At 37.6% G+C, this 11919-nt stretch overlaps 1 protein-coding gene across 1 annotated transcript in view; it reads right to left on the bottom strand.

The window, feature by feature from the left end:
- Positions 1-3: 3 nt before the first annotated feature.
- Positions 4-11919, bottom strand: part of tmem198ab (transmembrane protein 198ab) — a 36338-nt gene continuing 24422 nt past the window's right edge. Inside the window, exons 2-5 of the mRNA XM_067459286.1 lie at positions 9961-10238; positions 7059-7640; positions 4350-4552; positions 4-1660 (exon numbers count right to left, since the gene is read on the bottom strand). Coding sequence (XP_067315387.1) covers positions 1505-1660; positions 4350-4552; positions 7059-7640; positions 9961-10129 — 1110 coding nt within the window. The 5' untranslated portion in view covers positions 10130-10238 and the 3' untranslated portion in view covers positions 4-1504. The remainder of the gene's footprint in view (positions 1661-4349; positions 4553-7058; positions 7641-9960; positions 10239-11919) is intronic.

Here is an 11919-nt window from a genome sequence, read left to right as displayed (position 1 = left end):
CAGTGAATTCACAAAACTTTACTATAATAACCAGGCCCATACAAACACATGCTGTTGTAGTGTTAAAAAAAAAAGAGAAAAAAAGCTGATGTCAGATTGTCAAAGGTTTCATTGCATGAGGACTCTTTTTGTCTTTTAAGACTATGCTCCGTTATCAGAAAGTATAAGTTGAAAAACATGACTTGGCATGTAAAACCGAACAAACAAACAAATTAAACTAATAAATACCACCATCCATCCACCTGGCAGGACTCAAAATCCCTTGAAAAACAATTATTAGAATTAAACCAATATCTAATAAATATGAGGCCATGTTGAAATGGATATACTAAATGTGCATTATATGTACATAACATAGAGTTTCTGCTTTGCAGAATTTAAGAGAGAGAGAGAGACACCATGGTAGAAACTACTTCAATTATTTGTATGAAGATGAACATGAAAACTTATTTTTGAAAGAAACTGGTGTTTATGTCATGCAGTTCGCCCCGATGGATTGCAGGGGTCTTTTTAAGAAGGATGTTGCCCTCTTGGACACCATAAATTTTCACTTGCATGGCACTGCAAACTAGTTTTATACACAGCAGTAACTGAACAGTCATGGTGATACACGTTGCGCTTGCATCAGAGGAGACAAATCGACAGTTTTTGCATCATCGTTCTGTGTCCTTGTTCTTTGTAGATCTTCCCCCAATACTCCATAACATTCACTCCGTCCCTGAGTAACATCTTCACTTTTTTTCCCCCACCATCTTGACCTGTCCTCGTTCATTTTAATCACCAGGTGTTCAGCTCTGCGTCCCAGAGTGGACCAGGTGGCTCTGATCAGCAGAAATATGGCTCTTTGCCCTACAGCCTTTCTGAAACAAGGCGAAGGAGTTATTTTCTCCTGAGAGAGTTTCTTACTGGTGTCTCGAAGGCACCCCTGCTCGACAGTATTTGGTTCAGTCCTGGGCCGGAATGCGGTATCTCACAGTACAGACACTGACTGGTGGAATCCACAGACTTTACTATGAGAAAGGGGGGGGCAGCCGACTTCGACATGAGTCAGTGTTATTGTACAAAGTCAAGATTCAGCACCAACTGATGAATTAGTCACAAACAAACAGGAACGCAATATCGTGAAACACTGATGAACGGGCAACACGCTAATTCACCACAGATGTAATTTTTTTTTTTGACAGAATGGAGCCCAGATTGATTTTTTTTTTTTTTTGATCACCTTATTTTTTCAATATCAGGTGAACAGAATGCCACATTTCAGGCACATGTTCAGGGAAAAAGTGTATTAGTGTAATTGTGTGTGTGAAAGCAGCTCTTTACTACAACCATGGTCTTGGAATGATGCGTCCAGTATTATAGTTAGAAGTGCTTAAATTGTTCCATTCCGAACGGTGAGGAGACCCAAGCCTCTGTGCGTGCGGTACCAAGGGTCATGTCAGCACCGGATTTGTGTGTGTGTGTGTGTGTGTGTGTGTGTTTATTTGTGAATAAGTGAGGGTGGTCAGACCCGAACATGTGGCCCAACCCCAGAAGTTAGGGGGACGGTAGAGCCACAGTCATAGTCCATATCCACACTTGTGTGACCCGAAGCCATAAGCCCGCCCGCAGGATAAGCGTGTCCATCCACCTGTCTGTCCCGAAAACTCTGGATGTAGCTCTGCCAAAGAGAAAAACACTTAAATAGACTTATACATCATAGGTATAGATTCAAAATATTACTACATTATACAGCGAACATAAACAGCGAGGCTAAACCGTACTTGCTTGACACACAATAATAAACCTCATTGGTTGAGTTTACGTGACCACATTTAAATGCTGTACACATTTTTCGTTGATCGATGTTTAGGTGTGAATCAAAGCCTAAATTAAATCTGTTAATCATATAAAGCGAGTGTCTCTTTACAAAACATGGATTAAATCTCTTTATGAATGCGTTGAAGTATCAGAGTTTAGGGACTTTTAATGAAGGGACAGAAATCTCTCAGATTTTATTAAAAATATCTTAATTTGTGTTCAGATGATAAATGATAAGTCTTATGGATTTTGGAACGGCATGAGGGTGAGTAACTGAGGACTGAATTTTCATGTTTGGGTGAACTTACCCTTTAAAAGGGCAACCTATTTAAAATGTCACATTTTCATGAAGATGTGTCAAGCTTGTCATGTGACATACCACTGGCACAATAGCGGAAAATGTCAACAACAAAAAAAATTATACACTAGTCATATACTGATGTAACAGTTTTAATTCATTGCTTGCTTTTTATTTAAAATATTCTCAAAATGCACAATATGTAATTTTCATCGCTAGAGGTCGCTTTTTCAACAACAAAAGCTTGGCTTGATTTTCGTGGAATTATGGGAGTTGTTGTCTTCACCTCTACAGACAATGGTGAAGCAACTGACGGGACTCGGGCAGAAATCATATTCATGGGTGAGCTAATGTATTAAAGATTTATTAATGTTACTGTAGTATGAAGCAGGGTGGGGCTGAAAGCCGCTGGAGCGATTGCAAATGAGAGAGCCGTGGAGCTTTTATTATGCCGCAGTCGACCACTTCCGCTTCTTCTGGTCATGCGTATGTGGGGTAACGCAGCAATGTTTTTATCACATACGAGTGTGTTGAAAGTTGTTATAATGTGCTCTGTGCGTTTGCTTTGTGGCTACTATGAGAGTTGCACACTGCAGTAAGATCAATATTAGGCATGGTAAAACATGGTACTTGTGGTAAAATCAAGAAAACAAGATTTAAACAAGAAGACTAATTGTGTTGAGCTATAACAATGATTAGTTTCCTGCTTATGAATGTATCCAAACAGCTGCTCACCTGTTTAATTAAACACAATATATTAAAGCATTTTTGGTGATTTCTACAAAATAAAATCAAGGGTAAATTAAGTATGATGCCATTAGCCACGTTTACATGCACACTTTGTCATTCTGATTCAAATAACTCGATAGAATAATAAAAAGAAGACGAAGAATAAATTCTTCTGTCAGGCACAGTTGAAGTAAAAAGTGCCTGGGACAAACCCTGTCAAGGTGAGAGGATGTGTCATTATGCCACCATTATCTTCATAACTTCTAACGAAATAAAAAGTTTACCCCTCAGAAAAATTAACTTTTTTTCCTCAACATTATCCTGTGTGTGAGCACGGCGCGGTCAGTGTCTGTGCATCATGTCATATTAGGACGCACACTGCAAAGTAATCGGGTCAGGTCGTTAACATGGTTACATTTTTCGTTTGATCGGTTCATGAAAAGGTTTATCCCACCCCTCTCGATCTGATTACAATTTCATTCGGTTTGGGTATTTTTATTCCGATTGAGGTGCTTAAATGGAGCATTTTCATTTGGATTGAACTTTTAAACTGATTAAAGTGCTCCATGTAAACGCACCTACTGATAGGCGACGCATGTCTGTGCCCTGGTTAAAGTTGCTTCTTCCTCTGGATTTAAACATTCGTAGAAACATTTGGGATACTGCAAGTACATTACATTTTTTTTTAAATATTGTGCTTTTACCTAGATTGTGAAATATCTGTTAAATAGTAATCTGATTTCTCTCAAATACATGTAAATAAATAAATGTTGTCTGTTACACACATATATGATCATGCTAATAGAGAAGTGTATTCATATTAGTTTATGCTGCAACGCAGAGAATCAGAGTCTGTCAGATTTACAACGGGTTAATTAATTAACTTCTCCTGACAGTAATGAATGTAAGTGGCTAGTGAACTGGGAGAAGAATAAAATACATTTTATAGTTTACCTACCCAATGTGTTTCTGAAATAAAACATGTCAAATTAAGTTTGAAAGGGTTCAATTATTTCACACAGGTTTTCCGTTTCCATAGACATCAGTGTGTTTTTTACACACTATAAATGTTTTGTGCTAGTACCCATTTATTTAAAAGTCTGAAACCTAAAATAAACATTACTTGGTTGAAAACACTTAACAGTTGTGATTTGACAAGTCTCTCTCTGGCTTAGCCCCAGTCAAAGCACAAAAGCAGATTTGAATTTAGCAGTTAATCACATGACGCACTGATCGTTCTAATCACACTGGTGTGATCGTATGCATCAAATGGTTGAATAGATTCTCCATCCAGATAATTAACCAACAACCAAAAGGAATTAATTGAAGAGAGATTCTTTTGCAATCACATTTCAAGTCTCAGTGGTATTTTTGTCACTTTCCAGTGACAATTTGTCATTTTTGTTATTTTCAGTGGTATTTTTGTCATTTTTTGGCCCCAATAATTTCAAACCTTGTTCTCCACTATATGTGTATAAGTTTGAGCAAGTATGCATGTATTGAATGGTGTATGTGGACTCACAGGAGAAAGTACATCTCCATCAAAGCGTCGTATAGGGTTGGGTTTCCTGCGGTAGGCAGGCTCCGGGTGCAGGGCTTTGGCGGCATGTGTATGGTGCGAGTTCTGCGGCTGCTTCCTTTTTTTCTTCCTGCTGCTCTCCCTCCTCTCCTCCTTCTGACGAATACGCATAAGCTGAACTCGCCGTTGCTGGCGACTGATCATCACTAAGAAAGAGAGAGTGCATTACATAACAGCAACATACATTTTGAACTTTATAGGCACAGTTCACTCAAATTTGAAAACTGTTTCTATACAACTAAAGTGAATGGGTACTAACACGGTCAAGCAAATGAAGCACCACAAAAGTACCATAGAAGATGTAGTAATACAGAATAAGCCATTCAATAGTTTAATGCAATGAACACAGACATATATGTAGACATATAGTATGTTTGCATGCACTATATTAGAGGTATACTATAACCTGCGTATAAGGGCTATGCGATATTGAACAAAAATGCGATATACAATAACTTGTTAAATAATAAGATATTCAATGTGCGATATGATACTGCTATTAGTGTGTAAAATCTATTTAAATTATATATATTAAAAAAAAAAAAAAAAAAAAAAAAAAAAAACTGAGAATGATCTCATTTGTTTCAAATTCATTTGTTTCAAAAAGAAAAGATCTCTTCAACTTCTGAAAGTGACCAGCAGTGTTTTAGCAACAATTTATTTAAAAAAAAAATGTAAACAATTTTAATTCAGATATTGCGAGCCGTTGCGATATTCATATCGCGATATGTACATTTGTGATATTTTGATAATTTCGATATATTGTGCAGCCCTACATAACAGCCCCACGTACACACGCAAGATGTTATCTCCACATTTTTCCTTTAATCCTCCATTATTTTCTACACTAATGCACACACTTTAAAAATCTACACGTTTACACACATAAGCCACATTCTCTGGCACAAACCAAGGTGTAAAACAGCTCTCTCTTAATCCCTTAAACGGCTTAAAGACAACAGTTTGCGTTTGCAACTTTGCATGATGTTTCAGAAAGCAGCATTCTGCCAAAACCCTGAAATTTTCTTAAGTGTATGTAAAATCACTGAAATTTACATCTTTATTCACTGATAACCTTGATGAAGCATGCTCTGTTACAAGAAACCTAGCGAAAAATAAAAATAAAACATATATACATAAAAATAAACAAACATGTAGCACAAAAGTATTATAGAATAGGGCTAATTGCAATTTTTAGAGCAAATTTGTAATTAAATGCATTTTTTTTTAGGTTATCACAATTATTAGTATGTCACTATTGTAATTATATTTTTTAAAAGGATAGTTCACCCAGAAATGATAATTAATCAGTGAATTTCTCACCCTTATGTTGTGCAACTATTCTTGTACCTTCATAAAATTAAGTTTGACCCACTGGAGTCACGTGGACTATTTTAACAATATTTGTAATACGTTTCTGTGCCTTGAAAGTGTTCATTAAATTGCTGCCTATGGAGGGGTCAGAGACCTCTCAGATTTCATCAAAAATATCTTAATTTGTGTTCTGAAGATGAACGAAGGTCGTACGGGTTTGGAACAATATGAGGGTGAGTAATTAATGACAGAAATGCCATTTTTGGGTGAACTAAACGTTTAACTAAAATTAAGTATTTAAGAAAAATAACATTATTATAAATTCATTATTTTTCAGTTCAACTGTAAAATTACAATTCTAATATAGATTTTTTTTCCAAACCAAGCTTTTAATCTGTCTAAAAATTATTTTAAAAAAAGGCAGGGAGCTCTAAAATTTGCAATGAAATTGAAGTAGAGACAGCTCTTTTCTTCCGTAATGTGACGTACATCTGAGCAAAAAAAAAGGCAGGGTGTGACTTGGTTCTATATATTGATTGTTAATTGGATTTTCAGGTCAAAAATGTTTTTAAAAAAATGAAACATGCATGTTTTTGTTTGAATTGTTCACAATAAGTACTTTAACATGATTTTGAAAATATATGGTAAATAGAAAAAGCTTTTCTATTTATAAATGTTTTCAAGCTGCTCTGAGACGCCGAAAACAGCGGATCATGATCTGCAAGTCTGCAAATGAACACAGTGCTGCACTTTGCTCTAAAATTCGCTGTGCATATGATTATTACTTAATACTAATACTTAATACTAATACTAATCACAGCCTTTGCTATTGATAATAACACTAAGCCATATTTTAAATGTAATTTTGATTAATCATTCAGCTCTAGACTACTTTTATGGTATTTTTGGCGTTTGACAGCATTTGTGCCCATTCACTTTCAAAAGAACATGTTCTGCTAAACATCTCTAGTGTTCTATGAAAAAAAGGAAATCATGCAGTTTTGGAATGACATGAGGGTGAAATAATGCCTGGACGTTCATGTTAACTCTTTCAATTTAAGACATTAAAAACCATTCAGTGGACACACACTTTACTAAACTGGAAACTGCCTTGAAGAGACGGACAGAGAGAGGCTCTCTATGACCTGATGCTCAGCTCTGCATGATTGTTTCAGTGATCATTAGTCACACAGGCCTAAGAGCACACCGACAGACAGGAACCATCTGCCGTGCTGCACACACATTCATACAAACCTTCTCCTCCTCTCCGGTACAGTAAATCTACAAGAACAGTGTGTCACATACTCCAAACAACACTCTTGTCTGTCCCTGACTCACCCTTCGTGTGGGAGTAGCCCTCTGCCGTCACTCTCCACTGCACCAAAACACCCAGCAGGGCGAGAGCAGGCCAGGCTCCCAGGACCACCCACGTAGTCCAGCACACCGGCTCCCGGGGGCCCGTTTTCACCCGCTCGTAAATGTACCTCACAAGTCCAAAGAGCTCCACAAAATAATCCGTGGCCACGACTATCACTGCAGCCCCGAACACGGCCGTGGAGAGCGTGGTGAAGCATCTCTGCCACTGCAGGGTGAGGACGGCGAACAGCATGCCCAGCCCCAGTAGCACGCCCAGGGGCACCCACACTGACCGCGGGGGGTTGGATGACAGCTCCTCCATGCCTATCAATGTCCCGATGCCCACCAGCAGGCCCAGGAGCAGCCCCACCATAAAAAGCCCAACGCTCCGTACCAGCATAGTCACCAGGCCGCAGAGGGTGCCGATGCCCAGCCCGATGCCCACGCTGGCCTCAACGCTCAGCTGTGTGTCTAATACACGCTCCTTGTAACAGAGCAGGAAGATGATCACAGAACCGAACATCAGACCCGTGAGGAAGAGTACAGCCTTAAAACAGCGGTAACCTGCAAAAGAGAAGGAGAACTGGAGGTGAGAGTGGAATGAGTGAAAAAAATGCACGAAAGAGTAAAGTAGAGAGAAGAGAAAGACATCCAAGATGGATAAATACTGGAAGATTGTAGAGAGTGGCTGATTTCACAGCTCAAGAATAGCAGTTCATTAGCAGTTCAACACTTTCCATAGCAGTCAGTGAAGAAAAAAGAAAAGGAAAAAAATCCCAAAACACAGCTACGACTTTTTGAAGTTGAATCACACAGGATTATGCCACGTGTAATACTAATAAAGAAAATGGTATTCATTTTTTTTCTTTAAATGCTACAAGTGAATTTAGCCATCACAACAATGTATTAGAAAATAGATATTCATATTAAAGATTTGCAAAAGTGTAATTTAATCCTATACAGCCTGACATATGAAATAAAATGTTTTTTTGTTTGTTTTGTTTTTGAAGTTTAATGTGTGTTTTGCGTTTTATGTTTTGTATCATATTTGATACATAAGGTTTTTATGGCTCATATACAGTAGTGTGATACAGTGAAAAATACAGACGTCACATTCAAGGACGAAAAAGAACACCCGAGTCATTCCAAGTCAACTCAACCAGAGGTCCCTGGCTAAAAATGTTGATTTAGTTTTTTCTGTTGAAATACATAAAGAAAACAAAAATATTGTTTTGATAGAGGGAAACGCAATGCATTTCTAGTTTCAGTATTATTTCACACACTTCAGACAATCATCTTAATCAGCTGTTTGAAGAGTTACCAAGATTTGGTGTTTTCGACCATTAAAAATGGGTAAAATTCCACATTTTGAACATGGAACTGCATTGAGATCCCCATGTCTGTGGGATTAACCCTTATAGGGCCTTAAAAATTATGATTACAAAAGTGGTTTTTAAGAACCAGAATCTAGAAGGATAATAAGATTACTTTTAGAGTTACATGCACACAATACTTTGGAAAAATAATATGTGTGGCACTCAGACAGGAATGTGCTATGCAGTTGTTTTGATAGAAAAAAAACAAGATACATTTCTAGTTTCAACATTATTTGTTCTTCAGCTATTCCTCTTTAAAAGAAAAAAAAATCAGCTATACCTTTAAATAGTGGATTACTCAGTAAATATACATCCATGATATTTAATAGTTTAGCTTTAATTACTATTTATTTCTTTAGAAAAATAAATAAATAACTGGAGCTGGGGAAGTTATTTATTCGGAGGCATAAAATATGCTCAAATTTGGGCTAGATGTTGTTATATATATATAAAACAGTTTTCACTTCTCCCAATAAAATGTCTTATTAAAGGGATAGTTCAACTTACGGAAAAAGCGTGACTGATCGAGGTATGATTAGGGCGTAACATTTGAACTGCGAGAGACACTTAAATTGAACATGGACTGTGGTCTGGTAGAAGCTAGATATTTTACTTTATAAAGCTTTAAATATGGATATTTTTCTTACACAAACGCATCGCTCCAGAAGGTCTTTATTAACCCCCTGGGCCTTGTGGATTACTTTTAAAATGGATGGATTGCCTTTTTTGTAGGGTGAAATTTTGGCCTGCCATTCACTAATGTTTGGATTAGCCAGGACAATTTTTTAAATAACTGAAAAAAGAATGTCATACACATAGGATGGCTTAAGGGCGAGTAAACCATGGGGTCATTTTCTTATTTGGGGTGAACTATCCCTTTAAGATTATATCTTAATGTTTATATTTACGATCAAAGCTCAGTCATTTTAATTGGGGACATTTTTACAATTATTCTAAAAGGCTTTTTACTTCCCAAAACATTATGAACTATGAATCAGATAACAGAAGGCACATAGTAAAGCAAAGTTTATCATCTCAACAATTCCCATCATTCAATGCTATTGTTTGCATTTATTATGCAAAGTGGGTAGTTATTCAGTACAGAGAAGGCTTAAACAAGGTACATTATCAAAAACATCCATTCACTTCTATAGGACAGCTGTTGACTAACAAATGTGGATTTAGGAGGAAAATTGAATGGTACAAAAAAGTAGAATGTGTTCCCTTTAATCTATAGCCATCTCAAGTAGACTGCAGTACAGTTATACAAGCTGTGACCTTATTTAGAACCTCATCAATATTGAAAAGTGGGCAAAAAACAAGTCTCAGAATAAGAGAACGTGGGTTCGACACAGAATGAAAAATTTTAAACATCCACCATTACTCTAATAGGGACAGACTGCAAGCATCATGTGCCATCTACAGATTGCTACCATAACATTGCATCTTAGCGATATATACAAACTGTGTCTTGGTAATGCATAAATAAACATGAAGACTCAACTCACCAAAGAAGCAATAGATGATTCCGAAGAGACAGCACATAGAGCAGACCACAGAGGGGACCACCTCATAACGTCGTCCCACTCCATCACTACAAGGCTCCAATTGCTCTGGTCCAGCTTCTCTTGAGGGGGGGGCCAGCTTGAAGGCTAGGGTCTGCAAGGTGGACGTCATGGTGACAGTAGTGCCCAGGACGGAGCGAACAGGTTGCAGGGAAGGGGTGACTGAGGGAAGGGGAAGGGGCTGGGAAATCAGGGTACACCTCGTGTCCACATGAACCTACCTGTAAAAGAGAGAAAAATCGACGTGTTATATATAAAGATGGAAAGAATAGAAGTTGCAAAGCCAACATGAAATTAATCTAGTCAAGTCAAGCAAAATGTATTTTGCATATCAGTTTTCACAATACCTAAAGTTTGAAAGCATCTTTACAGAAAACCATGATGTTTATTATATCTTTACTATTTCATTGCTTATAGTCACATTGAGAAGATTAGATTCAGGCGATAATATAGTTTACTAGTGCCGAAGCAGGCCAGCTGGTGCGCTTCTGGTTTCATTTTCTAGAACGGTTTGCAATTCTGCCGTACCATACCAGGCTCAAGTGGAAACACAACTGGAACCATCCCTTATCATTCAAACCGTTCAGCTCGATGGTAGAAAATCAGCTTAAATAACTTTATATATAGAGAAGTATAGTTTAGAATAGTTTAAATTTTGTGACTATGAAAACAATCACACAAGATTTGCTATCTAGTGCATTGCTCTACATGGGAATACTGTATGTCCAGGTAAAGTAGGATAAAGTATTTATCCCACATTTAATATATTGCTGGGTAATAATATAGTAAGTTTACATTTTCAATGATAAAACTATCAAGCAGTTGAGATTTATTATATAAGACCTATACATTTTAAAGGTGCACTATGTAGTATTTTAGCAGTAAAATATCCAAAACCCACCTGGCCAGTGTTATATATTTTGTTCAGTTGAGTTCTTACAATATCCCAAATGTTTCCAACTATTTGTAAATTGTGAGAAAATTGCTATTTTAACCAAGGAGCCGGCACATCTCAGGCAGTCGCCTGTCAATTGAGTCATATCCGTGTTACCCTCGGTTTCCGTTTTTTTTTTTTTTTTTAATTCTGCAGAAACGCTTTACTCTTAGCATTGTGAACGTGTCAGCAGCCGCTGAGCGAACGCACAGAATAATGTCATAACTTCATTTTAAATGCACTTAAATGTATCTTATATGATAAACAGAGCTGCGTTACCTCATACTCATGACCGGAAAAGTGGAAATGGCGCAGACGACTGTGTCCCTTCATAATAAAAGTCCCGCTGCTCGCGAGCCCTGTGTTTGGGTAACAAGCGCTCCAGCGGCCTTGCTCAGCTCCTTCAACATTCGGCCCTGCTCTGCTTCATACTACAGTAACGTTAATAATCACATTCATGAACATGATTTCTGCCTAAGTGCTATTACGATTCTTTTCCACCGGCTGAGGTGAAGACCACGTCTCAAGATGCTGCGCTCAAACTTGGCGTCATCAAACTACGCCTTTGTTTTGAATAGGCACCCTCTAGCGGACGGAAAAGTTAGGTAGTGTAGCTTTAACTTTAAAAAACTCCCTTGTAGTTACCTAGGTTTATGTTTATTCAAGTTTTACAGGTTCACAACTGTACCGACTCTTTCTCTGTGTCTGAGCCTCTTTTTTAATAAACATTTTAGATAATGTAAGGCTACTTTTATGAAATTTAAACAAGTCGACTTGACACTACTGATATATAAGGCCATTACTCACAGATATTTGTTGTTTCATTTATTCTCTGCTTTACTTCACTCTTCTTCATTCTCTGCCTTTCTTTATCTCCCCTCACTCACTTCCGCCCTCTCTACCACTTGTTCAGTCATGCCCTTCTCCTCTGTCACATAGTTGTGGTTCATTTTGTGCTTAACGATGCC

This window comes from Pseudorasbora parva, chromosome 12, assembly GCF_024679245.1.
Source record: "Pseudorasbora parva isolate DD20220531a chromosome 12, ASM2467924v1, whole genome shotgun sequence".
In the NCBI taxonomy this organism is placed as follows: Eukaryota; Metazoa; Chordata; class Actinopteri; order Cypriniformes; family Gobionidae; genus Pseudorasbora; species Pseudorasbora parva.
This window is presented reverse-complemented; position numbering and strand designations above follow the sequence as displayed.